The sequence below is a fragment of the Oncorhynchus mykiss genome, chromosome 11 (genome assembly GCF_057628025.1).
Source record: "Oncorhynchus mykiss isolate SJ-2025 chromosome 11, ASM5762802v1, whole genome shotgun sequence".
In the NCBI taxonomy this organism is placed as follows: Eukaryota; Metazoa; Chordata; class Actinopteri; order Salmoniformes; family Salmonidae; genus Oncorhynchus; species Oncorhynchus mykiss.
This window is the reverse complement of record NC_143032.1, coordinates 3,455,192-3,482,500: the sequence shown is the minus strand read 5'-3', so window position 1 is coordinate 3,482,500 and position 27,309 is coordinate 3,455,192. Positions and strand designations below refer to the sequence as shown.

The 27,309-nt window shown below is 43.7% G+C and overlaps 1 protein-coding gene across 1 annotated transcript; it reads left to right on the top strand.

Annotated features, from left to right (window-relative positions):
- Positions 1 to 10,842: 10,842 nt before the first annotated feature.
- Positions 10,843 to 19,778, top strand: LOC110535172 (peptidase inhibitor 15-A). The gene is made up of 6 exons (XM_021620033.3): positions 10,843 to 11,329; positions 11,535 to 11,869; positions 14,983 to 15,101; positions 15,670 to 15,802; positions 16,602 to 16,717; positions 17,506 to 19,778. The coding sequence occupies exons 2-6, from the start codon at positions 11,591 to 11,593 to the stop codon at positions 17,639 to 17,641; spliced, it is 783 nt and encodes a 260-aa protein (XP_021475708.3). The 5' UTR covers positions 10,843 to 11,329; positions 11,535 to 11,590; the 3' UTR covers positions 17,642 to 19,778.
- The last annotated feature ends 7,531 nt before the right edge of the window (positions 19,779 to 27,309 follow it).

The following is a 27,309-nucleotide window of genomic DNA, read 5'->3' as shown; positions in this document are numbered from 1 at the left end:
TACAGTGGCTTTATACAGTGGATTAATACAGTGGCTTTATGTAGTGGCTTTATGCAGTGGCTTAATACAGTGGCTTTATACAGTGACTTTATGCAGTGGATTTCTACATGGGCTTTATACAGTGGCTTTATGCAGTGGCTTAATACAGTGGGTTTATACGGTGGCTTTATACAGTGGGTTTATACGGTGGCTTTATACAGTGGCTTTATACAGTGAGTTTATACAGTGGGTTTTACAGTGGCTTTATACCGTGGCTTTATGCAGTGGATTAATACAGTGGCTTTATACTGTGGTTTAATACAGTGGCTTTATACTGTGGTTTAATACAGTGACTTTATGCAGTGGATTTCTACAGTGAGTTCATACAGTGGATTAATACAGTGGCTTTATACTGTGGTTTAATACAGTGGCTTTATACTGTGGTTTAATGCAGTGGCTGTATACAGTTGTTTATACAGTGGGTTTATATAGTGGCTTTATACAGTGGCTTAATGCAGTGGCTTTATAGAGTTGTTTATACAGTGGTTTTACATAGTGGCTTTATACAGTGGCTTAATGCAGTGGCTTTATACAGTGGCTTAATGCAGTGGCTTTATACAGTTGTTTATACAGTGGTTTTATATAGTGGCTTTATACAGTGGCTTAATGCAGTGGCTTTATACAGTTGTTTATACAGTGGTTTTATATAGTGGCTTTATACAGTGGCTTAATGCAGTGGCTTTATACAGTGGCTTTATGTAGTGGCTTTATACAATGGCTTTATACAGTGGCTTAATGCAGTGGCTTTATACAGTTGTTTATACAGTGGTTTTATATAGTGGCTTTATACAGTGGCTTAGTGTAGTGGCTTTATACAGTGGCTTAATGCAGTGGCTTTATACAGTTGTTTATACAGTGGCTTTATACAGTTGTTTATACAGTGGTTTTATATAGTGGCTTTAAACAGTGGCTTAATGCAGTGGCTTTATACAGTGGCTTAATGCAGTGGCTTTATACAGTTGTTTATACAGTGATTTTATGCAGTGGCTTCATGCGGTGGTTGGAATGAGGAAAAATATCTTCGAGCTTCAATACATTTTGAGACACTTTTACATCCAGAGAACAAGTCTATAGTGTATGTGGTTTGTGTGCATACGGTTCAGCAAGGATGAATAGATAGGCAAAAAACAGATTAAATATCAGCAAAGACATGGAGAGTAATGTAATGGGAGACCTACTGCACTGTACTGAATGTAATGGGAGACCTACAGCACTGAATGTAATGGGAGACCTACAGCAATGTACTGAATGTGATGTGAGACCTACAGCACTGAATGTAATGGGAGACCTACAGCAATGTACTGAATGTGATGTGAGACCTACAGCACTGTACTGAATGTAATGGAAGACCTACAGCAATGTACTGAATGTGATGGGAGACCTACAGCACTGTACTGAATGTAATGGGAGACCTACAGCAATGTACTGAATGTGATGGGAGACCTACTGCACTGAATGTAATGGGAGACCTACATCACTGAATGTGATGGGAGACCTACAGCACTGTACTGCATGTGATGGGAGACCTACAGCACTGAATGTAATGGGAGTCCTACAGCACTGTACTGAATGTGATGGGAGTGCTACAGCACTGTACTGAATGTAATGGGAGTCCTACAGCACTGTACTGAATGTGATGGGAGACCTACAGCACTGAATGTAATGGGAGACCTACATCACTGAATGTGATGGGAGACCTACAGCACTGAATGTGATGGGAGACCTACAGCACTGTACTGCATGTGATGGGAGACCTACAGCACTGAATGTAATGGGAGTCCTACAGCACTGAATGTGATGGGAGACCTACAGCACTGAATGTAATTGGAGACCTACAGCACTGTACTGAATGTGATGTGAGACCTACAGCACTGAATGTGATGGGAGACCTACAGCACTGTACTGCATGTGATGGGAGACCTACAGCACTGAATGTAATGGGAGACCTACAGCACTGTACTGAATGTAACAGGAGACCTACAGCAATGTACTGAATGTGATGTGAGACCTACAGCACTGTACTGAATGTAATGGGAGACCTACAGCAATGTACTGAATGTGATGTGAGACCTACAGCATTGTACTGAATGTGATGGGAGACCTACTGCACTGTACTGAATGTGATGGGAGACCTACTGCACTGTACTGAATGTGATGGGAGACCTACAGCACTGAATGTAATGGGAGACCTACAGCACTGAATGTACTGGGAGTCCTACAGCACTGAATGTGATGGGAGACCTACAGCACTGAATGTACTGGGAGTCCTACAGCACTGAATGTGATGGGAGACCTACAGCACTGAATGTACTGGGAGTCCTACAGCACTGAATGTGATGGGAGACCTACAGCAATGCACTGAATGTGATGGGATACCTACTGCACTGTACTGAATGTGATGTGAGACCTACAGCACTGTACTGAATGTAATGGGAGACCTACTGCAATGTACTGAATGTGATGTGAGACCTACAGCACTGTACTGAATGTGATGTGAGACCTACAGCACTGTACTGAATGTGATGGGAGACCTACAGCAATGTACTGAATGTGATGTGAGACCTACAGCACTGTACTGAATGTGATGGGAGACCTACTGCACTGTACTGAATGTGATGGGAGACCTACAGCACAGAATGTAATGGGAGACCTACAGCACTGAATGTGATGGGAGATCTACAGCACTGTACTGCATGTGATGGGAGACCTACAGCACTGAATGTAATGGGAGTCCTACAGCACTGAATGTGATGGGAGACCTACAGCACTGAATGTAATTGGAGACCTACAGCACTGTACTTAATGTGATGTGAGACCTACAGCACTGAATGTGATGGGAGACCTACAGCACTGTACTGCATGTGATGGGAGACCTACAGCACTGAATGTAATGGGAGACCTACAGCACTGTACTGAATGTAATGGGAGACCTACAGCAATGTACTGAATGTGATGTGATACCTACAGCACTGTACTGAATGTAATGGGAGACCTACAGCAATGTACTGAATGTGATGTGAGACCTACAGCACTGTACTGAATGTGATGGGAGACCTACTGCACTGTACTGAATGTGATGGGAGACCTACTGCACTGTACTGAATGTGATGGGAGACCTACAGCACTGAATGTAATGGGAGACCTACAGCACTGAATGTGATGGGAGACCTACAGCACTGAATGTAATGGGAGACCTACAGCACTGTACTGAATGTGATGTGAGACCTTCAGCACTGAATGTAATGGGAGACCTACAGCACTGTACTGAATGCGATGGGAGACATACTGCACTGTACTGAATGTGATGGGAGACCTACTGCACTGTACTGAATGTGATGGGAGACCTACTGCAGTGTACTGAATGTGATGGGAGACCTGCTGCACTGTACTGAATGTGATGGGAGACCTACTGCACTGTACTGAATGTGATGGGAGACCTACAGCACTGAATGTAATGGGGGACCTACAGCACTGAATGTGATGGGAGACCTACAGCACTGTACTGCATGTGATGGGAGACCTACAGCACTGAATGTAATGGGAGACCTACAGCACTGAATGTGATGGGAGACCTACAGCACTGAATGTAATTGGAAACCTACAGCACTGAATGTAATGGGAGACCTACAGCACTGTACTGAATGTGATGTGAGACCTACAGCACTGAATGTGATGGGAGACCTACTGCACTGTGCTGAATGAGAGGTGAGAGCTACAGTACTGAATGTGATGTGATACCTACAGTACTGAATGTGATGTGAGACCTACAGTACTGAATGTGATGTGAGACCTACAGTACTGAATGTGATAGAAGACCTACAGTACTGAATGTGAAAGAAGACCTACAGTACTGAATGTGGTAGAAGACCTACAGTACTGAATGTGATAGAAGACCTACAGTACTGAATGTGATAGAAGACCTACAGTACTGAATGTGATGTGAGACCTACAGTACTGAATGTGATAGAAGACCTACAGTACTGAATGTGATGTGAGACCTACAGTACTGAATGTGATAGAAGACCTACAGTACTGAATGTGATAGAAGACCTACAGTACTGAATGTGATAGAAGACCTACAGTACTGAATGTGATGTGAGACCTACAGTACTGAATGTGATGTGAGACCTACAGTATTGAATGTGATGTGAGACCTACAGTACTGAATGCGATAGAAGACCTACAGTACTGAATGTGATGTGAGACCTACAGTACTGAATGTGATAGAAGACCTACAGTACTGAATGTGATAGAAGACCTACAGTACTGAATGTGATAGAAGACCTACAGTACTGAATGTGATAGAAGACCTACAGTACTGAATGTGATAGAAGACCTACAGTACTGAATGTGATGTGAGACCTACAGTACTGAATGTGATGTGAGACCTACAGTATTGAATGTGATGTGAGACCTACAGTACTGAATGTGATAGAAGACCTACAGTACTGAATGTGATGTGAGACCTACAGTACTGAATGTGATAGAAGACCTACAGTACTGAATGTGATAGAAGACCTACAGTACTGAATGTGATAGAAGACCTACAGTACTGAATGTGATGTGAGACCTACAGTACTGAATTTTATGTGAGACCTACAGTACTGAATGTGATAGAAGACCTACAGTACTGAATGTGATAGAAGACCTACAGTACTGAATGTGATAGAAGACCTACAGCACTGAATGTGATAGAAGACCTACAGTACTGAATGTGATAGAAGACCTACCGTACTGAATGTGATAGAAGACCTACAGTACTGAATGTGATGTGAGACCTACAGTACTGAATGTGATAGAAGACCTACAGTACTGAATGTGATAGAAGACCTACAGTACTGAATGTGATAGAAGACCTACAGTACTGAATGTGATAGAAGACCTACAGTACTGAATGTGATGTGAGACCTACAGTACTGAATGTGATAGAAGACCTACAGTACTGAATGTGATAGAAGACCTACAGTACTGAATGTGATAGAAGACCTACAGTACTGAATGTGATAGAAGACCTACAGTACTGAATGTGATAGAAGACCTACAGTACTGAATGTGATAGAAGACCTACAGTACTGAATGTGATAGAAGACCTACAGTACTGAATGTGATAGAAGACCTACAGTACTGAATGTGATGTGAGACCTACAGTACTGAATGTGATGTGAGACCTACAGTACTGAATGTGATAGAAGACCTACAGTACTGAATGTGATAGAAGACCTACAGTACTGAATGTGACAGAAGACCTACAGTACTGAATGTGATGTGAGACCTACAGTACTGAATGTGATAGAAGACCTACAGTACTGAATGTGACAGAAGACCTACAGTACTGAATGTGATGTGAGACCTACAGTACTGAATGTGATAGAAGACCTACAGTACTGAATGTGATAGAAGACCTACAGTACTGAATGTGATAGAAGACCTACAGTACTGAATGTGATAGAAGACCTACAGTACTGAATGTGATAGAAGGCCTACAGTACTGAATGTGATAGAAGACCTACAGTACTGAATGTGATGTGAGACCTACAGTACTGAATGTGATAGAAGACCTACAGTACTGAATGTGATAGAAGACCTACAGTACTGAATGTGATAGAAGACCTACAGTACTGAATGTGATAGAAGACCTACAGTACTGAATGTGATAGAAGACCTACAGTACTGAATGTGATAGAAGACCTACAGTACTGAATGTGATAGAAGACCTACAGTACTGAATGTGAATGTGATAGAAGGCATTGAGGCATTGAGGCATTGAGTGATATATCCCACCACCATTCCAGCACCTGAACAGTCAATAATAGAGAAGAACATTTTGGAAAATAACCCATTTGCTGGAGAGAGAAAGTAAGAGAGAGAGAGAGAGAGGGAGAGAGAGAGAGAGAGAGAGAGAGAGAGAGAGACAGAGAGAGAGAGAGAGAGAGAGACAGAGAGACAGAGAGACAGAGAGACAGAGAGACAGAGAGAGAGAGAGACAGAGAGACAGAGAGACAGAGACAGAGAGACAGAGAGACAGAGAGACAGAGAGAGAGAGAGAGACAGAGAGACAGAGAGAGAGAGAGACAGAGAGACAGAGAGACAGAGAGAGAGAGAGAGAGAGAGAGAGACAGAGAGAGAGAGAGAGAGACAGAGAGACAGAGAGACAGAGAGACAGAGAGACAGAGAGAGAGAGACAGAGAGACAGAGAGAGAGAGAGACAGAGAGACAGAGAGACAGAGAGAGAGAGAGAGAGAGAGAGAGACAGAGAGAGAGACAGAGAGACAGAGAGAGAGAGAGAGAGAGACAGAGAGACAGAGAGAGAGACAGAGAGACAGAGAGACAGAGAGACAGAGAGAGAGAGAGACAGAGAGACAGAGAGACAGAGAGAGAGAGAGAGAGAGAGACAGAGACAGAGAGAGAGAGAAAGTAAAAAAAAAAAAATACAAAAAATGTTCCTGCGTCACGTTGCTTTAATTTCTGCCAAAGAAAATGATGACCTGCTGAATGAAGGGTTTCTTAACTTGGCCCGATGCCCGTCAGCTCAAAGCTCTGCTGGACCCAAACACTGAACACGTGCAATCAGACCTCCTCTGGACCCAAACACTGAACACGTGCAATCAGACCTCCTCTGGACCCAAACGCTGAACACGTGCAATCAGACCTCCTCTGGACCCAAACACTGAGAGTCCAATCTTTACGGTATAATGAACACCACAATGAAAACCAATAGGGCAAAGGAACCCGGCACTCACCCCCATGCCAAACCAGAAACGTGTTGGATTTCCCTCCAGTGTTTACGCTCTTATGTTCAGACCACTCGACTGGTTCAAAGATCAATATGCAACGTGTCATTTAGAACAAGGACCTTCTTCTTTTTACCATTGGGATTCTCTTAGGGGTGGAATGTCAGGCTAAAGTGGCAACTGCATGTGCAATTTATGTCATGTAACTTACTGTACAACGTGGATGCAGCTAATAACAGATCTTATCAGACATATCGCTCCTCACTGGCACATCCAAATCATGTTGTTATACCACAATACAATCTGCCACCTGAGAACCAGAGATTGTATCATCCTCGCTCTATAAACAGGGATGGGCAGCCCGTTTACAGGTTTTTACAGACTCAGTCTCACTGTACTGGTGAGTGTTAGAATAGGAGAATACACCAAGTGTCATGTCCAAATCAATAGTCTTTCTCTTGATTACGTCAGTCACTGACCACGTTTTCCATCTACAGTTTTTATGAAAGTAAAGTCATACCATATATAAAATATATATATATATTGTGACAGCTGTAAAGGAAACAAGAAGTTTCTGTACGATTTTATAAACGGCGACAGATCATTTGTTCGGTGGGATATTTTTTTTTTTGTGTCCGTAAAATAACAATCAAATTGAAGTGAACTTGGATTCACGTGACATCACATCCTGCCACTACGACTCGGGAAACAATGCAGTGAAAAGCACAGTGACTTTAATTTTTTTAAATGTATTTATTTAAACTTTATTTAACCTTTATTTCACCTTTATTTAACCAGGTAGGCTAGTTGAGAACAAGTTCTCATTTACAACTGTGACCTGGCAAAGATAAAGCAAAGCAGTGCGACACAAACAACACACATGGAATAAACAAACGTACAGTCAATAACACAATAGAAAAGTCTATATACATGGAGTGGAAATGAGGTAAGATTAGGGAGGTAAGGCAATAAATAGGCCACAGTGGCAAAGTAACTACAATTTAGAAATTAAACACTGGAGTGATAGATGTGCAGAAGATGAATGTGCAGGTAGAGATACTGGGGTACAAAGGACCCCAAAAAATTGTAAACAATATATGGATGAGGTAGTAGGGTGGGCTATTTACAGATGGGCTATGTACATGTGCAATGATCTGTAAGCTGCTCTGACAGCTGGTGCTTAACGTTAGTGAGGGAGATGTGAATCTCCAGCTTCAGTGATTGTTGCAATTCGTTCCAGTCATTGGCAGCAGAGAACTGAAAGGAAAGGTGGCTAAAGGAGGAATTGCCTTTGGGGGTGACCAGTGAAATATTCCTGCTGGAGTGCGTGCTACGGGTGGGTGCTGCTATGGTGACCAGTGAGCTGAGATAAGGCGGGGCTTTACCTAGCAAAGATTAATAGATGACCTGGAGCCAGTGTATTTGGCAACGAATATGAAGCGAGGGCCAGCCAACGAGAGCATACAGGTCGCAGTGGTGGGTAGTATATGGGGCTTTGGTGACAAAACGGATGGCACTGTGATAGACTGCATCCAATTTGCTGAGTAGAGTGTTGGAGGCTATTTTGTAAATGACATCGCCAAAGTCAAGGATCGGTAGGATAGTCAGTTTTACGAGGGTATGTTTGGCAGCATGAGTGAAGGATGCTTTGTTGAAAAATAGGAAGCCAATTCTAGATTTAATTTTGGATTGGAAATGTTTGATGTGAGTCTGGAAGGAGGGTTTACAGTCTAACCAGACACCTAGGTATTTGTAGTTGTCCACGTATTCTAAGTCAGAACCGTCTAGAGTAGTGATGCTAGATGGGCAGGCAGGTGTGGGCAGCGATCGGTTGAAGAGCATGCATTTAGTTTTACTAGCGTTTAAGAGCAGCTGGAGGCCACGGAAGGAGTGTTGTATGGCATTGAAGCTTGTCTGGAGGTTAGTTAACACAGTGTCCAAAGAAGGGCCAGAAGTATACAGAATGGTGTCGTCTGCATAGAGGTGGATCAGAGAATCACCAGTAGCAAGAGAGACATCATTGATGTATACAGAGAAAAGAGTTGCCCTGAGAATTGAACCCTGTGGCACCCCCTTAGAGATTGCCAGAGGTCCGGACAACAGGTCCTCCGATTTGACACACTGAACTCTATCAGAGAAGTAGTTGGTGAACCAGGCGAGGCAGTCATTTGAGAAACCAAGGCTGTCGAGTCTGTCAATAAGAATGTGGTGATTGACAGAGACGAAAGCCTTGGCCAGGTTGATGAATATGGCTGCACAGTATTGTCTCTGATCGATGGCGGTTATGATATCGTTTAGGACCTTGAGCGTGGCCGAGGTGCACCCATGACCAGCTCTGAAACCAGATTGCATAGTGGAGAAGGTACGGTGGGATTCGAAATGGTCGATGATCTGTTTATTAACTTGGCATTCGAAGACCTTAGAAAGGCAGGGCAGAATGGATATTGGTCTGTAGCAGTTCGGGTCTAGAGTGTCTCCCCCTTTGAAGAGGGGGATGACCACGGCAGCTTTCCAATCTTTGGGAATCTCAGACGATACGAAAGAGAGGTTGAACAGACTAGTAATAGGGGTTGCAACAATTGCAGCAGACAATTTAAGAAAGAGGGTCCAGCCATAGAGAAAATCTTATTGAAATTCTCAATTATCGTGCATTTATCGGTGGTGACTTTGTTTCCTAGCCTCAGTGCAGTGGGCAGCTGGGAGGAGGTGCTCTTATTCTCCATGGCCTTTACAGTGTCCCAGAACTTTCTGGAGTTTGTGCTGCAGGATGCATATTTCTGTTTGAAAAAGCTAGCCTTTGCTTAACTAACTGCCTGTGTATATTGGTTCCTGACTTCCCTGACAAGTTGCATATCACGATGCGAATGCAGTACGCCACAGGATGTCTTTGTACTGCTCAAAGGAAGTGGATGAGCTTGATGCTCCTTTCCAATACATATTGAGGGTCTTATTATGGTGACATGATTGATGCTCGACTGCAGTTTCACAAATACAAAGTATCCATAATAATCTCATTATGTAGGCTAGCCTGCCCACCCTATCTGGGAGCTGTTGGCTATAATCTCATTATGTAGGCTAGCCTGCCCACCCTATCAGGGAGCTGTTGGCTATAATCTCATTATGTAGGCTAGCCTGCCCACCCTATCTGGGAGCTGTTGGCTATAATCTCATTATGTAGGCTAGCCTGCCCACCCTATCAGGGAGCTGTTGGCTATAATCTCATTATGTAGGCTAGCCTGCCCACCCTATCTGGGAGCTGTTGGCTATAATCTCATTATGTAGGCTAGCCTGCCCACCCTATCTGGGAGCTGTTGTCTATAATCTCATTATGTAGGCTAGCCTGCCTACCCTATCAGGGAGCTGTTGTCTATAATCTCATTATGTAGGCTAGCCTGCCCACCCTATCAGGGAGCTGTTGGCTATAATCTCATTATGTAGGCTAGCCTGCCCACCCTATCTGGGAGCTGTTGGCTATAATCTCATTATGTAGGCTAGCCTGCCCACCCTATCTGGGAGCTGTTGGCTATAATCTCATTATGTAGGCTCAAATTGATTTTGTTCGTCACTCTCACTCAGATATCGTATTAAAATCAAGAATTTCTCTCCACCCCATGGTAAAATAGGTAGATTGTATGGAAATCAGTTATTCAATAGCTAAATCTTTTCTCCGCCCAATTGCAAAAATGTGTTGGATTGCAGAAAACTTGTTTTAAAACGGCAACGTGTTCTCTACACCACTTGGCAAAATATATTGAATTGCAGGACATTTACTCTAAAACTTCAATGTTTTCTCTCCACTGTCAAGAGTGGTGCCTCTACAATGTTTTGCTCAAATGTTTACTCAGGGCTCCCAAAAGGCTAGGGCCGGCTCTGACTGCTTGTGTATGTATGCAGACCCGCAAGCCACATGACGAGTTCAGATTTGCTATCAAAATTGCCCATCCCTGGCTCAAAAACATTGTTATTACACTGTAACAACCCACATATAACATAACTTTCATTCATCACATTTTCTCCGTGGAAATATCAGTGTATCAGTTACCTGTTGTCCCCCAGCTGTCTCTATTGCATCATGATCAAAATAACCGCTGTGGTCGTCCTTAACCCACCCACCCTTCTCTGACCTGTATTGCGGGATTATGCGGCTTTCTTCTCATATGTTTTCCTTTTCACTTTGTCCGGCAGGCCAAACGTAAAACAGATGTTTGTGATGAAGTGAAGCAAGCTCTCTCTGCCAGGAAGGGGATTAAAGTAAACCTAACATGACGTCTCTCTCCAAATGATGTTTTGTTTCAGGTGACAGGGAGGGACCCGGTCCACACACCTTCGGACAGCTCGGCGTACTTCCTCCATCAACCGCTGTGATATATAAACCGAGCGCGTCCAACTGCAGCCGGAGTCCTCCTATAGTTTGGAAGGAGCTACTGGCAAGTCTAGTACTGCTGGAAGGACGCGTCTCTCTGTCTCTCTCTGTCTCTCTCTTATCCACTATTCTAACTGGGACTTTGGAAGAGTGTCGCCTGGCAACACAGACACAAGATACAGCCGCAAAGTAGAAGGTAGGACCTTTCCAACATTACGTAGAAGGATTTTATTTCTTCTGTTGTGACCGATATTTTTACTGCATGTGTTTTTGTTATATTTTTGGGAATCGTTGAGGTTTTTTTTTTTTTTTACAGACGTTTGTACTATTTGAAATAAAGTTTGACACAAATAGACTACTAGAATAATGTCTGTTCCTTTTTTTTTTAAATGTCATTTCAGATTAAATCAAGACTAGGGATAGCCTACATCCCGTCGCATATTTTAAAGAAGCAAATATGAATGCTCCGCACTTTGCCATGGACTTGCTGCTGTTGTGCATATCCTTCGGAGCAAGTGTATTGGCAGCCAACTCTCCCACCGTGTCCTCGACGTTGCCAGACACCAATTTCACCGATCTTGGCGCAGCGTTCAGCTATGGAGAAGCAGACAGCGAGAATATTCCCCTGACCAGGAGGAAGCGTTATATTTCACAAAACGACATGCTTGCCATTCTTGATTACCACAATAAAGTAAGAGGGAAAGTTTTCCCTCCGGCGTCCAATATGGAGTACATGGTAAGTGATTTATATCTTCAACTTTATCAATAAATTGCTCATTGATTTAATGATGAATTATCTTCCCTTCCTTCACTTGCTCTTCTAATTTGTAATACCGATATTGATGTTTATGTATTGATACATAGTCTACTTGTTAGATCAGTGGCCAGGGTTCTTATAAACTCCAGTCGACATGTCCCGGAGAAGCTGCTCTATTCCCTGATAAATGTGTGTTGCTTAGCGACAGACGCTCTCTGTCACGGTGACTGGTGATGTGTGATAGGTTGATGTGAATCAAGGTGGCACCCTAAGATGGCACCCTATTCCCTATATAGTGCACAGACCATATGGCTCTGGTCAAAAGTAGTTGCAGTATGTAGGGAATAGGGGTCTACTTGGAATGGAGCCCATGTGTAGTTCAGAGCAGGACGCTCAGTGACAAATATCTCCTCTGGCCCCCCTCTCTGACCCTCTCTGGCCATGACCCAGCCGTTGAGCACATTTCAGAGTACAGGACCACCTACAGCCTCGCTGGGAGAGGGGTCATGTTTTAGAGGGGTCTGACTGGGGGGGAAAACAGTAGGAGCTAAAGTACTCCTCAATGCCTAGTAACCTAGTAACCTAGTAAGATCACCTCAGGTTAAGTCCTGAATGGAATACTATGGGCCCTGGTCAAAAGTAGTGCGCTACATATGAAATAGGGTGCCGTTTGTGACCCAAGTGTCCATGTAGTGGTGTAATGGGTTTGGTTGGAGTTATTCATGACTGAGTGATGAATGGGTTTAAACACACGGTAGCTGGTCGCCGGTAGCCGGTTGCAGATGCAGAGTAGAGTGCATTGTTCCAAGTAGAGGCTGCTGTAAAAGGCTATGATAAAACCAACTATTGGCAGTGCATCGCTCTGAACGGGCCAGTTGCATAGCTATCATAGGAGGATGGTGGCTGGCAACGTCAAGCACACAGTGGGAGAGTTGGCAGTCAATACACTTAAAGTCTATGGCAAAGTGCAGAATATTCATGTTTGCTTTAAAAAAAAAAAATATGCGACGGGATGTAGGCTATCACTCGTCTTGATTTAATCTGAAATGAAAAAATAAAAGAACAGACATTACTCTAGTAGTTTATTTTTTCGGTGTTCCAATTTAAATCTAGTTCTACCATCTAGGAGGTTGAACCACATGAGTGAGAGAGAGTGGCACTATAATCTAGGAGGTTGAACCACGTGAGAGAGAGAGAGAGTGGCACTATAATCTAGGAGGTTGAACCACGTGAGAGAGAGAGTGAGAGAGAGAGAGAGAGAGAGAGAGTGAGAGAGAGTGGTACTATATATAATCTAGGAGGTTGAACCACGTGAGAGAGAGAGAGTGGCACTATAATCTAGAAGGTTGAACCACGTGAGAGAGAGAGAGAGAGAGAGAGAGAGAGAGAGAGAGAGAGAGAGTGGCACTATAATCTAGAAGGTTGAACCACGTGAGAGAGAGAGAGAGAGAGAGAGAGAGAGAGAGAGTGAGAGAGAGAGAGAGTGGTACTATAATCTAGGAGGTTGAACCACGTGAGAGAGAGAGAGTGGCACTATAATCTAGAAGGTTGAACCACGTGAGAGAGAGAGAGAGAGTGAGAGAGAGAGAGAGAGAGAGAGAGAGAGTGGTACTATAATCTAGGAGGTTGAACCACGTGAGCGAGAGAGAGTGGTACTATAATCTAGGAGGTTGAACCACGTGAGAGAGAGAGAGAGAGTGAGAGAGAGAGAGAGAGAGTGGTACTATAATCTAGGAGGTTGAACCACGTGAGAGAGAGTGGTACTATAATCTAGGAGGTTGAACCACGAGAGAGAGAATGGTACTATAATCTAGGAGGTTGAACCACGTGAGAGAGAGTGGTACTATAGTCTAGGAGGTAGAACCACGTGAGAGAGAGTGGTACTATAATCTAGGAGGTTGAACCACGTGAGAGAGAGTGGTACTATAATCTAGGAGGTTGAACCATGTGAGAGAGAGAGTGGTACTATAATCTAGGAGGTTGAACCACGTGAGAGAGAGTGGTACTATAGTCTAGGAGGTTGAACCACGTGAGAGAGAGAGAGTGGTACTATAGTCTAGGAGGTTGAACCACGTGAGAGAGAGAGAGTGGTACTATAGTCTAGGAGGTTGAACCACGAGAGAGAGAGTGGTACTATAATCTAGGAGGTTGAACCACGTGAGAGAGAGAGTGGTACTATAATCTAGGAGGTTGAACCACGTGAGAGACCGAGTGGTACTATAATCTAGGAGGTTGAACCACGAGAGAGAGAGAGAGTGAGAGAGAGAGAGTGGTACTATAATCTAGGAGGTTGTCTCGACTTGACCCTGATCCAATTCCGTTCCAGCAGTTCTGTTGGCTAACCGGAGACAGCACGTGTCACTGTTGCATCAGAACTCATGGAACATTGTTGTGTTGGACTACCTAGAACACAGCAGAACAGTTTCACGTGAATTAGACGTTTCAAAGAGATCATAGATAGCCAGCTGCAGACAAATTCGTTTTCTTAAAAACATTTTCTCAATATGTGGGAACAGGGAGAATAGACAAGGCTTTAACCTATGGGAACAGGGAGAATAGACAAGGCTTTAACCTATGGGAACAGGGAGAATAGACAAGGCTTTAACCTATGGGAACAGGGAGAATAGACAAGGCTTTAACCTATGGGAACAGGGAGAATAGACAAGGCTTTAACCTACGGGAACAGGGAGAATAGACAAGGATTTAACCTATGGGAACAGGGAGAATAGACAAGGCTTTAACCTATGGGAACAGGGAGAATAGACAAGGCTTTAACCTATGGGAACAGGGAGAATAGACAAGGCTTTAACCTATGGGAACAGGGAGAATAGACAAGGCTTTAACCTATGGGAACAGGGAGAATAGACAAGGCTTTAACCTATGGGAACAGGGAGAATAGACAAGGCTTTGTGTGTATATTTTTCTTAGCTTAGTCATGTCCACAGTTCAGTCCATGTTACTCATGATCTCATATTTCTCATGTTCCCTGTTTGCGTGTGTGTGCGTGTGTGTGTGTGTGTGTGTGTGTGTGTGTGTGTGTGTGTGTGTGTGTGTGTGTGTGTGTGTGTGTGTGTGTGTGTGTGTGTGTGTAGTCGTGGGACGAGACCCTGTCTAAGTCAGCTGAGGACTGGGCCCACGCGTGTCTGTGGGAGCACGGACCTCGACACCTGCTCAGGTTCCTGGGCCAGAACCTCTCTGTCAGGACTGGACGGTGAGTCACCTCTGAACTTTGACCCCTCACTGTTGACCCTAGATGCTGACCACATGTCAGTTTGGTGTTCAACCCTCTAAAGGTTCAGGATCTGGGAGAGGGGAAACTGGTCCTGGAACTGTCTCCAATGGTTTCTTCTGTTGATGACCCAGTCTGCTTCCTAAATGTCCTGACCCAGTCTGCTTCCTAAATGTCCTGACCCAGTCTGTCTGCTACCTAAATGTCCTGACCCAGTCTGCTTCCTAAATGTTCTGACCCAGTCTGCTTCCTAAATGTCATGAACCAGTCTGCTTCCTAAATGCCCTGACCCAGTCTGCTTCCTAAATGCCCTGACCCAGTCTGCTTCCTAAATGTCCTGACCCAGTCTGCATAGGGAATAGAATGCCCTTTGCGAATGCCAGCTGCGACCCACAAGACCGGCCCCTGGCTGAGTGAATGACCTGACGTTGGGGAAACATTGCCTTAGTCTTTGACTCGTATCTTTTGCCACCAATTAGAAATAATAACTTTTTTAGTTCTGGATCTACTCTCTGTACTCATCTGAGCGTCTGCATGTGTCTGTCCTCAGCTACCGCTCTATTCTCCAGCTAGTGAAGCCCTGGTATGATGAAGTGAAGGACTATGTGTTCCCTTACCCCCAGGACTGCAACCCCAGGTGCCCCCTGAAATGCTACGGACCCATGTGTACACATTATACACAGGTAGGAAGACACAAGGACCTTGTCATTCTGGGCGGAGTCATAACTGGGTTTAACCCAATGCGGTCAATACTCGATTGATATTAATGTTTGTGTCACTCGTGCATCTCTTTATTTATTTTATTTCACCTTTACTTAACCAGGTATTTAACCTCATTTGCAACTGCTACTGCCGGGGCAGCAGGGTAGCCTAGTGGTTAGAGCGTTGGACTAGTAACCGGAAGGTTGCACTGTTCCTAGGCCATCATTGAAAATAAGAATGTGTTCTTATCTAGTTAAATAAAGATTATTATTTTAAAAGGTCCAATGCAAATAAATAATTTCTGGTTTACCTTACTGTGTTTGTTTTCAATTTAAATGGTCAAAAATAAACAAAAATAGCTTAGACAATTTCTCAAGCAAGAATTTTGCTTGGACTGTCTGTGAGTGGAAAACTGAAAAATGAGCTGTTATTGGCAGAGAGGTTTGGAACTCTCTTTCTCATTGGTCTATTTACCTCCTGGTGATGTCACAGTGGAAAGCCAAAACTCCACCCACCAAAACACGCTGAGATTTCAGGCGGTCTTTTCAAACAGCTCTTACACTAAAAGAGCATTATCATGATTTTCACAATTTCTCAGTATTATTCCAACATCATAGTGTGTAAATATATATATATATATAAGACACAGGAATATATATATATATATATATATATAAGACACAGGAAATTCCCGTTTTCTGACTGCACTGGGCCAATGTAACTGTTTTAAATGATCTCTACATAACGATGATCCCTACTGTGGTCTCTCTTACTTTACAGATGGTTTGGGCCACAACAAACAAAGTCGGCTGTGCTGTACACACATGTCACAATATGAACGTGTGGGGGAACGTGTGGAAACGGACAACATACTTAGTGTGCAACTATTCATCCAAGTAAGTAGACAGAATTAATATTCTCATTCTATCGTCACCCCTGTGACATTTCAGGAATAAGGAACACGGTATCTTTGAGAGAAGGTATTTGCTTTCTGCTGTCCTATTGTCTTTAACAATGGCGTACTGTACCTTAGTTTCCGAGCATGCCGATACTCAACCCGCTGTTGGCAACAGTGCGGTTCGTCTCCATCCATTGGAGCTTTAGCAAACACACGGATTAATGCGTTGGCCGCCATGTTGCTGTGGTTGCCTAGAGACTCAGACACACCGCACACAAGGCCGTGTACCCACAGGTACCAGCTACATTCCAAATGCTCCACGGCCTCACCAGAATTACAGAATAATTAATTCCTTAATTCCGGGAATCAAAGGCGGGCGTTTCGTAACCGTTGGGCGACTTGTGACTCAGTCGTTTTCTTCTCCTTTGGCTGGGGGATAATACAACCAGCAATGTGGTGACCTGTTTTAACTCACTAATGGAGGATATGGCTTCCACACGGTATAATGTTGGTGACTAAGCAGCAGTTTTAGCAATGATTCCTTTTTACTGGAGATAAATACGTTCCACCACAGGTACAATGGTGCCCACTATCAACGTAGCTACTGACAAGTCTTACTGAAAATGACGTCATCCACACTCTGTTATTGGCTAGCTTATACATACCCTAACTACATTCCTCTATAAGATAGTTATCCTCTAGTTATGTAGCGTTTATGCTTACCCTAAACTACAGACGACTATGTACCAATATTAACTTTGTGTCTGTCTGTCTTGTGTTTTCCAGGGGGAACTGGATCGGAGAGGCACCCTACAAAGTAGGCGTCCCGTGCTCCGCTTGTCCCCCGAGCTACGGAGGCTCCTGTTCCAACAACATGTGCTTCCCAGCCCTCAACACAAACTATCTGCAGTGGTTCAAATAGAGTCTCTGACCAGGCTGCGTCCCAAATCACAGCCTATTCTCTATGTAGCCCTATGGGCCATGGTCTAAAGTAGTGCACTACATAGGGGATAGGGGGCCAGCCCTGGTCTAAAGTAGTGCACTACATAGGGGATAGGGGGCCAGCCCTGGTCTAAAGTAGTGCACTACATAGGGGATAGGGTGCCAGCCCTGGTCTAAAGTAGTGCACTACATAGGGAATAGGGGGCCATTTGGGACGAAGACTAACACCAAGCTAACATCTTGACCCCCCCGACCCCAAACACAGAGACTTTCCCCCCTGAAGGATTTGTACAACAGTCCTGAAAACATGCTATTTTTGTATATATATGGGCTTATTTACGTTGGAAGGCAGCACATTTGTTTTTATATAATTATGTGTACATAGAATGTATATTAATGTTTTACGTTGTAACTAGAACTTGTGTTTTTATATGATTATCCTATGATGAATTGGATTGATTGATTGATTGATTGATAGGAAGATCATTTATCTTGGGAACGCTGTTTAATAACAGATATGGTGCAGATACTGTTTCAGTATTACAGGATTATCATAGGAAGTGGATACTCATGGACACACCGCCTCACAATGGTCCAATGGAAACAACTGGAGACACCTTGTCATTTCTGGAGACAGGTTAGCGCTAGCAACTACAACAAAAAAGTGATTGCTAACTAACTGTAAACAATTTTAGCTGGCTAGCTGACTATCTTGGCTAACCTGTGGAGCAAAACAATTCACTTATTTATCATTAATTAGCCACTGTAAATATATTTGCTAGAAAATGCTACGCCGTCTCCTAACCTGCAAGGTGTGTCCAGGGATGTTTACGTTTGGTAGTTTTATGACACCACCACATCCAGGCGTAGTATGTGGTTCAGATGCATTTTGACGTCTCAGTTAAAGACAAAGTAACACAGTGCTGGCTGCTAATTTCAAATCAATTAAATGGTGCTGAACACACAGAGCACTATTCAGCTCTCAATGGTGCTGAACACACAGAGCACTATTCAGCTCTCAATGGTGCTGAACACACAGAGCACTATTCAGCTCTCAATGGTGCTGAACACACAGAGCACTATTCAGCTCTCAATGGTGCTGAACACACAGAGCACTATTCAGCTCTCAATGGTGCTAAACACACAGAGCACTATTCAGCTCTCAATGGTGCTGAACACACAGAGCACTATTCAGCTCTCAATGGTGCTGAACACACAGAGCACTATTCAGCTCTCAATGGTGCTGAACACACAGAGCACTATTCAGCTCTCAATGGTGCTAAACACACAGAGCACTATTCAGCTCTCAGTGGTGCTAAACACACAGAGCACTATTCAGCTCTCAATGGTGCTAAACACACAGAGCATTATTCAGCCCTCAATTGTGCTAAACACACAGAGCACTATTCAGCTCTCAATGGTGCTAAAGACAGAGCACTATTCAGCTCTCAATGGTGCTAAACACACAGAGCATTATTCAGCCCTCAATTGTGCTAAACACACAGAGCACTATTCAGCTCTCAATGGTGCTAAACACACAGAGCACTATTCAGCTCTCAATTAAGCTAAACACACAGAGCACTATTCAGCTCTCAATGGTGCTAAACACACAGAGCACTATTCAGCTCTCAATGGTGCTAAACACACAGAGCACTATTCAGCTCTCAATGGTGCTAAACACACAGAGCACTATTCAGCTCTCAATGGTGCTAAACACAGAGCACTATTCAGCCCTCAATGGTGCTAAACACACCGAGCACTATTCAGCTCTCAATGGTGCTAAACACACAGAGCACTATACATTCCACACATCATTCTCTAGCATGTTATACAGTAGGTTCAATGAAGTGTGTACACCACGACAGATTGGACTACCAATGTGTTTGGGCGTATGGCATGATACTGTTGGCATACTGTGTTCAGTAGACATCTTCATGTCTTCCTTAATAAGTGTTTACCAACTGTATGTACATAGATAAACCCTCACACTCTGACTATTAATATCCTTATACTACATTCATACTGAAAGTTATTCTTTTTTTTATACGACATAAGTATTTCATTGAAGGAGTTCTTTTTTTTTGTAAAAATGAACTGTAAATAAATATGTAAAGGAATTATGTCCGTGCATACTGGTTTTCATTAAGATCATCTCATGTGTTTTAATGTAGTGTGGTTGGTATGGTCATTTAGTGTGGTTGGTATGGTAATGTAGTGTGGTTGTTATGGTAATTAACAGTGGTTGGTATGGTAATGTAGTATGGTTGAAGTGGTCATTTAGTGTGGTTGTTATGGTAATTAACAGTGGTTGGTATGGTAATGTAGTGTGGTTTGTATGGTAATTAACAGTGGTTGGTATGGTAATGTAGAGTGGTTGGTGTGGTCATTTAGTGTGGTCGGTATGGTATTGTAGAGTGGTTGGTATGGTAATGTAGTGTGGTTGAAGTGGTCATTTATGTGGTTGGTATATAATGTAGAGTGGTTGGTATGGTAATTAAAAGTGGTTGGTATGGTATTGTAGAGTGGTTGGTATGGTAATTAACAGTGGTTGTTTGGGTAATGTAGTGTGGTTAGCATGGTAATTAACAGCGGTTGGTATGGTAATGTAGAGTGGTTGATGTGATCATTTAGTGTGGTTGGTATGGTCATGTAGTGTGGTTAGCATGGTAATTAACAGTGGTTGGTATGGTATTGTAGAGTGGTTGGTATAGTAATTAACAGTGGTTGGTATGGTATTGTAGAGTGGTTGGTATGGTAATTAACAGTGGTTGGTATGGTATTGTAGAGTGGTTGGTATGGTAATTAACAGTGGTTGGTATGGTATTGTAGTGTGGTTAGTATGGTAATTAACAGTGGTTGGTATGGTATTGTAGAGTGGTTGGTATGGTATTGTAGGGTGGTTGGTATGGTATTGTAGAGGGGTTGGTATGGTATTGTAGAGTGGTTGGTATGGTAATTAACAGTGGTTGGTATGGTATTGAAGTGTGGTTAGTATGGTAATTAACAGTGGTTTGTATGGTAATGTAGAGTGGTTGGTATGGTAATTAACAGTGGTTGGTATGGTATTGTAGTGTGGTTAGTATGGTAATTAACAGTGGTTGGTATGGTATTGCAGAGTGGTTGGTATGGTATTGTAGAGTGGTTGGTATGGTATTGTAGTGTGGTTGGTATGGTATTGTAGAGTGGTTGGTGTGTTATTGTAGTGTGGTTGGTATGGTAATTAACAGTGGTTGGTATGGTATTGTAGAGTGGTTGTTATGGTAATTAACAGTGGTTGGTATGGTATTGTAGAGTGGTTGGTATGGTAATGTAGATTGGTTGGTGTGGTAATTAACAGTGGTTGGTGTGGTATTGTAGTGTGGTTGGTATGGTATTGTAGAGTGGTTGGTATGGTATTGTAGTGTGGTTAGTATGGTAATTAACAGCTGTTGGTATGGTATTGTAGAGTGGTTGGTATGGTAAATAACAGTGGTTGGTATGGTATTGTAGAGTGGTTGGTATGGTAATTAACAGTGGTTGGTATGGTATTGTAGTGTGGTTAGTATGGTAATTAACAGTGGTTGGTATGGTATTGTAGTGTGGTTGGTATGGTATGGTAATTAACAGTGGTTGGTATGGTATTGTAGAGTGGTTGGTATGGTAATTAACAGTGGTTGGTATGGTATTGTAGAGTGGTTGGTATGGTAATTAACAGTGGTTGGTATGGTATTGTAGAGTGGTTGGTATGGTAATGTAGATTGGTTGGTGTGGTAATTAACAGTGGTTGGTATGGTATTGTAGTGTGGTTGGTATGGTATTGTAGAGTGGTTGATATGGTATTGTAGTGTGGTTGGTATGGTAATTAACAGTGGTTGGTATGGTATTGCAGTGTGGTTAGTATGGTAATTAACAGTGGTTGGTATGGTATTGTAGAGTGGTTGGTATGGTAATTAACAGTGGTTGGTATGGTATTGTAGAGTGGTTGGTATGGTAATGTAGAGTGGTTGGTATGGTAATTAACAGTGGTTGGTATGGTATTGTAGAGTGGTTGGTATGGTAATTAACAGTGGTTGGTATGGTATTGTAGTGTGGTTAGTATGGTAATTACAGTGGTTGGTATGGTATTGTAGAGTGGTTGGTATGGTAATTAACAGTGGTTGGTATGGTATTGTAGAGTGGTTGGTATGGTATTGTAGAGTGGTTGGTATGGTAATTAACAGTGGTTGGTATGGTATTGTAGTGTGGTTAGTATGGTAATTAACAGTGGTTTGTATGGTAATGTAGAGTGGTTAGTATGGTAATTAACAGTGGTTGGTATGGTATTGTAGTGTGGTTAGTATGGTAATTAACAGTGGTTGGTATGGTATTGTAGAGTGGTTGGTATGGTATTGTAGAGTGGTTGGTATGGTATTGTAGTGTGGTTGGTATGGTATTGTAGAGTGGTTGGTATGGTATTGTAGTGTGGTTGGTATGGTAATTAACAGTGGTTGGTATGGTATTGTAGAGTGGTTGGTATGGTAATTAACAGTGGTTGGTATGGTATTGTAGAGTGGTTGGTATGGTATTGTAGTGTGGTTCGTATGGTAATTAACAGTGGTTGGTATGGTAATTAACAGTGGTTGGTATGGTATTGTAGTGTGGTTAGTATGGTAATTAACAGTGGTTGGTATGGTATTGTAGAGTGGTTGGTATGGTAATTAACAGTGGTTGGTATGGTATTGTAGAGGGGTTGGTATGGTAATTAACAGTGGTTGGTATGGTATTGTAGAGTGGTTTGTATGGTAATTAACAGTGGTTAGTATGGTAATGTAGATTGGTTGGTGTGGTAATTAACAGTGGTTGGTATGGTATTGTAGAGTGGTTGGTATGGTAATTAACAGTGGTTGGTATGGTATTGTAGTGTGGTTAGTATGATAATTAACAGTGGTTGGTATGGTATTGTGGTGTGGTTGGTATGGTAATTAACAGTGGTTGGTATGGTATTGTAGTGTGTTTAGTATGGTAATTAACAGTGGTTGGTATGGTAATGTAGATTGGTTGGTGTGGTAATATTTTATAGACTAAGCTGTGTATTGGCTCATTCATCCCCCCTCCTTTCCCCTTTCCCCTATTCCCCAGGTTGTTGTTATAAATGAGAATGTGTTCTCAGTCGACTTACCTGGTGAAATAATGGTTAAATCAAATAAAAATACATTTTGGCAAGAAAACGCCTCCACAATTTTGACTTGGCAAATAGCTCAGAATTTATTTTCAATCTAAGTTAAGATATTATTTCTCTCCCAAACAGCCCTACTGTATAACGCAGTCTGAACATAAAAAAGGGTTCCAAAAGGGTTCTTCGGCTGTCCCCATAGGAGAACCCTCTTGGGTTCCATGTAGATCCCTCTGAAAGGGTTCTTCAGCTGTCCCCATAGGAGAACCCTCTTGGGTTCCATGTAGATCCCTCTGAAAGGTTTCTTCAGCTGTCTCCATAGGAGAACCCTCTTGGGTTCCATGTAGAACCCTCTGAAAGGGTTCTTCGGCTGTCCCCATAGGAGAACCCTCTTGGGTTCCATGTAGAACCCTCTGAAAGGGTTCTTCAGCTGTCCCCATAGGAGAACCCTCTTGGGTTCCATGTAGAACCCTCTGAAAGGGTTCTTCAGCTGTCCCCATAGGAGAACCCTCTTGGGTTCCATGTAGATCCCTCTGAAAGGGTTCTTCAGCTGTCCCCATAGGAGAACCCTCTTGGGTTCCATGTAGAACCCTCTGAAAGGGTTCTTCAGCTGTCCCCATAGGAGAACCCTCTTGGGTTCCATGTAGATCCCTCTGAAAGGGTTCTTCAGCTGTCCCCATAGGAGAACCCTCTGAAAGGGTTCTTCAGCTGTCCCCATGGGAGAACCCTCTGAAAGGGTTATTCAGCTGTCCCCATAGGAGAACCCTCTTGGGTTCCATGTAGAACCCTCTGAAAGGGTTCTTCAGCTGTCCCCATAGGAGAACCCTCTTGGGTTCCATGTAGATCCCTCTGAAAGGGTTCTTCAGCTGTCCCCATAGGAGAACCCTCTTGGGTTCCATGTAGAACCCTCTGAAAGGGTTCTTCAGCTGTCCCCATAGGAGAACCCTCTTGGGTTCCATGTAGATCCCTCTGAAAGGGTTCTTCAGCTGTCCCCATAGGAGAACCCTCTAAAAAGGGTTCTTCAGCTGTCCCCATGGGAGAACCCTCTGAAAGGGTTATTCAGCTGTCCCCATAGGAGAACCCTCTTGGGTTCCATGTAGAACACTCTGAAAGGGTTCCTCAGCTGTCCCCATAGGAGAACCCTCTTGGGTTCCACGTAGAACCCTCTGAAAGGGTTCTTCAGCTGTCCCCATGGGAGAACCCTCTTGGGTTCCATGTAGAACCCTCTGAAAGGGTTCTTCAGCTGTCCCCATGGGAGAACCCTCTTGGGTTCCATGTAGAACACTCTGAAAGGGTTCTTCAGCTGTCCCCATAGGAGAACACTCTTGGGTTCCACGTAGAACCCTCTGAAAGGGTTCTTCAGCTGTCCCCATAGGAGAACCCTCTTGGGTTCCACGTAGAACCCTCTGAAAGGGTTCTTCAGCTGTCCCCATGGGAGAACCCTCTTGGGTTCCATGTAGAACCCTCTGAAAGGGTTCTTCAGCTGTCCCCATGGGAGAACCCTCTTGGGTTCCATGTAGAACACTCTGAAAGGGTTCTTCAGCTGTCCCCATAGGAGAACCCTCTTGGGTTCCATGTAGATCCCTCTGAAAGGGTTCTTCAGCTGTCCCCATAGGAGAACCCTCTCGGGAGGAAAAATAGTTACTTCAAAGCTTCTCCTATGGGGACAGCTGAAGAGTGTACTGTATCACACAATCCCTATGGGACTAGCATAATATCAGCCCTACTGTATCACACAATCCCTATGGGACTAGCATAATATCAGCCCTACTGTATCACACAATCCCTATGGGACTAGCATAATATCAGCCCTACTGTATCACACAATCCCTATGGGACTAGCATAATATCAGCCCTACTGTATCACACAATCCCTATGGGACTAGCATAATATCAGCCCTACTGTATCACACAATCCCTATGGGACTAGCATAATATCAGCCCTACTGTATCACACAATCCCTATGGGACTAGCATAATATCAGCCCTACTGTATCACACAATCCCTATGGGACTAGCATAATATCAGCCCTACTGTATCACACAATCCCTATGGGACTAGCATAATATCAGCCCTACTGTATCACACAATCCCTATGGGACTAGCATAATATCAGCCCTACTGTATCACACAATCCCTATGGGACTAGCATAATATCAGCCCTACTGTATGAGACTCGCCCCAATATCAGCCCAACTCTATGGCTGTGTGGGACTAGCATAATATCAGCCCTACTGTATCATACAATCCCTATGGGACTAGCATAATATCAGCCCTACTGTATCACACAATCCCTATGGGACTAGCATAATATCAGCCCTACTGTATCACACAATCCCTATGGGACTAGCATAATATCAGCCCTACTGTATGAGACTCGCCCCAATATCAGCCCTACTCTATGGCTGTGTGGGACTAGCATAATATCAGCCCTACTGTATGAGACTCGCCCCAATATCAGCCCTACTGTATAGCAGTATGAGACTCGCCCCAATATCAGCCCAACTCTATAGCAGTATGAGACTCGCCCCAATATCAGCCCTACTCTATGGCTGTGTGGGACTAGCATAATATCAGCCCTACTGTATGAGACTCGCCCCAATATCAGCCCAACTCTATGGCTGTGTGGGACTAGCATAATATCAGCCCTACTGTATGAGACTCGCCCCAATATCAGCCCAACTCTATGGCTGTGTGGGACTAGCATAATATCAGCCCTACTGTATAGCAGTATGAGACTCGCCCCAATATCAGCCCTACTCTATTGCAGTATGAGACTCGCCCCAATATCAGCCCTCTCTATGGCTGTGTGGGACTAGCATAATATCAGCCCAACTGTTTGAGACTCGCCCCAATATCAGCCCTACTGTATAGCAGTATGAGACTCGCCGCAATATCAGCCCTACTCTATAGCAGTATGAGACTCGCCCCAATATCAGCCCTACTCTATGGCTGTGTGGGACTAGCATAATATCAGCCCCACTGTATGAGACTCGCCCCAATATCAGCCCAACTCTATGGCTGTGTGGGACTAGCATAAAATCAGCCCTACTGTATGAGACTCGCCCCAATATCAGCCCTACTCTATGGCTGTGTGGGACTAGCATAATATCAGCCCAACTGTATGAGACTCGCCCCAATATCAGCCCTACTGTATAGCAGTATGAGACTCGCCCCAATATCAGCCCTACTCTATAGCAGTATGAGACTCGCCCCAATATCAGCCCTACTCTATGGCTGTGTGGGACTAGCATAATATCAGCCCTACTGTATGAGACTCGCCCCAATATCAGCCCAACTCTATGGCTGTGTGGGACTAGCATAATATCAGCCCAACTGTATGAGACTCGCCCCAATATCAGCCCTACTGTATAGCAGTATGAGACTCGCCCCAATATCAGCCCTACTCTATAGCAGTATGAGACTCGCCCCAATATCAGCCCAACTCTATGGCTGTGTGGGACTAGCATAATATCAGCCCAACTATTTGAGACTCGCCCCAATATCAGCCCAACTCTATAGCAGTATGAGACTCGCCCCAATATCAGCCCAACTCTATAGCAGTATGAGACTCGCCCCAATATCAGCCCTACTCTATGGCTGTGTGGGACTAGCAGAACAGCAGTGTATATATATATATACAGTGGGGAGAACAAGTATTTGATACACTGCCGTCTGTCATTTTTATCATAGACACACTTCAACTGTGAGAGACGGAATCTAAAACAAAAATCCAGAAAATCACATTGAATGATTTTTAAGTAATTAATTTGCATTTTATTGCATGACATAAGTATTTGATACATCAGAAAAGCAGAACTTAATATTTGGTACAGAAACCTTTGTTTGCAATTACAGAGTTCATACGTTTTCTGTAGTTCTTGACCAAGTTTGCACACACTGCAGCAGGGATTTTGTCCCACTCCATCACACAGACCGTCTCCAGATCCTTCAGGTTTCGGGGCTGTCACTGGGCAATACGGATTGCGGATCTGTGTGTTTACGGATGGGTTCAGGTCTGGAGACTGGCTAGGCCACTCCAGAACCTTGAGATGCTTCTTATGGAGCCACTCCTTAGTTGCCCTGGCTGTGTGTTTCGGGTCGTTATCATGCTGGAAGACCCAGCCACGACCCATCTTCAATGCTCTTACTGAGGGAAGGAGGTTGTTGGCCAAGATCTCGCGATACATGGCCCCATCCATCCTCCCCTCAATACGGTGCAGTCATCCTGTCCCCTTTGCAGAAAAGCATCCCCAAAGAATGATGTTTCCACCTCGATGGTTCACAGTTGGGATGGTGTTCTTGGGGTTGTACTCTTCCGTCTTCTTCCTCCAAACACGGCGAGTGGAGTTTAGACCAAAAAGCTCAATTTTTTTTCTCATCAGACCACATGACCTTCTCCCATTCCTCCTCTGGATCATCCAGATGGTCATTGGCAAACTTTAGACGGGCCTGGACATGCGCTGGCATGAGCAGGGAGACCTTGTGTGCGCTGCAGGATTTTAATCTATGACGG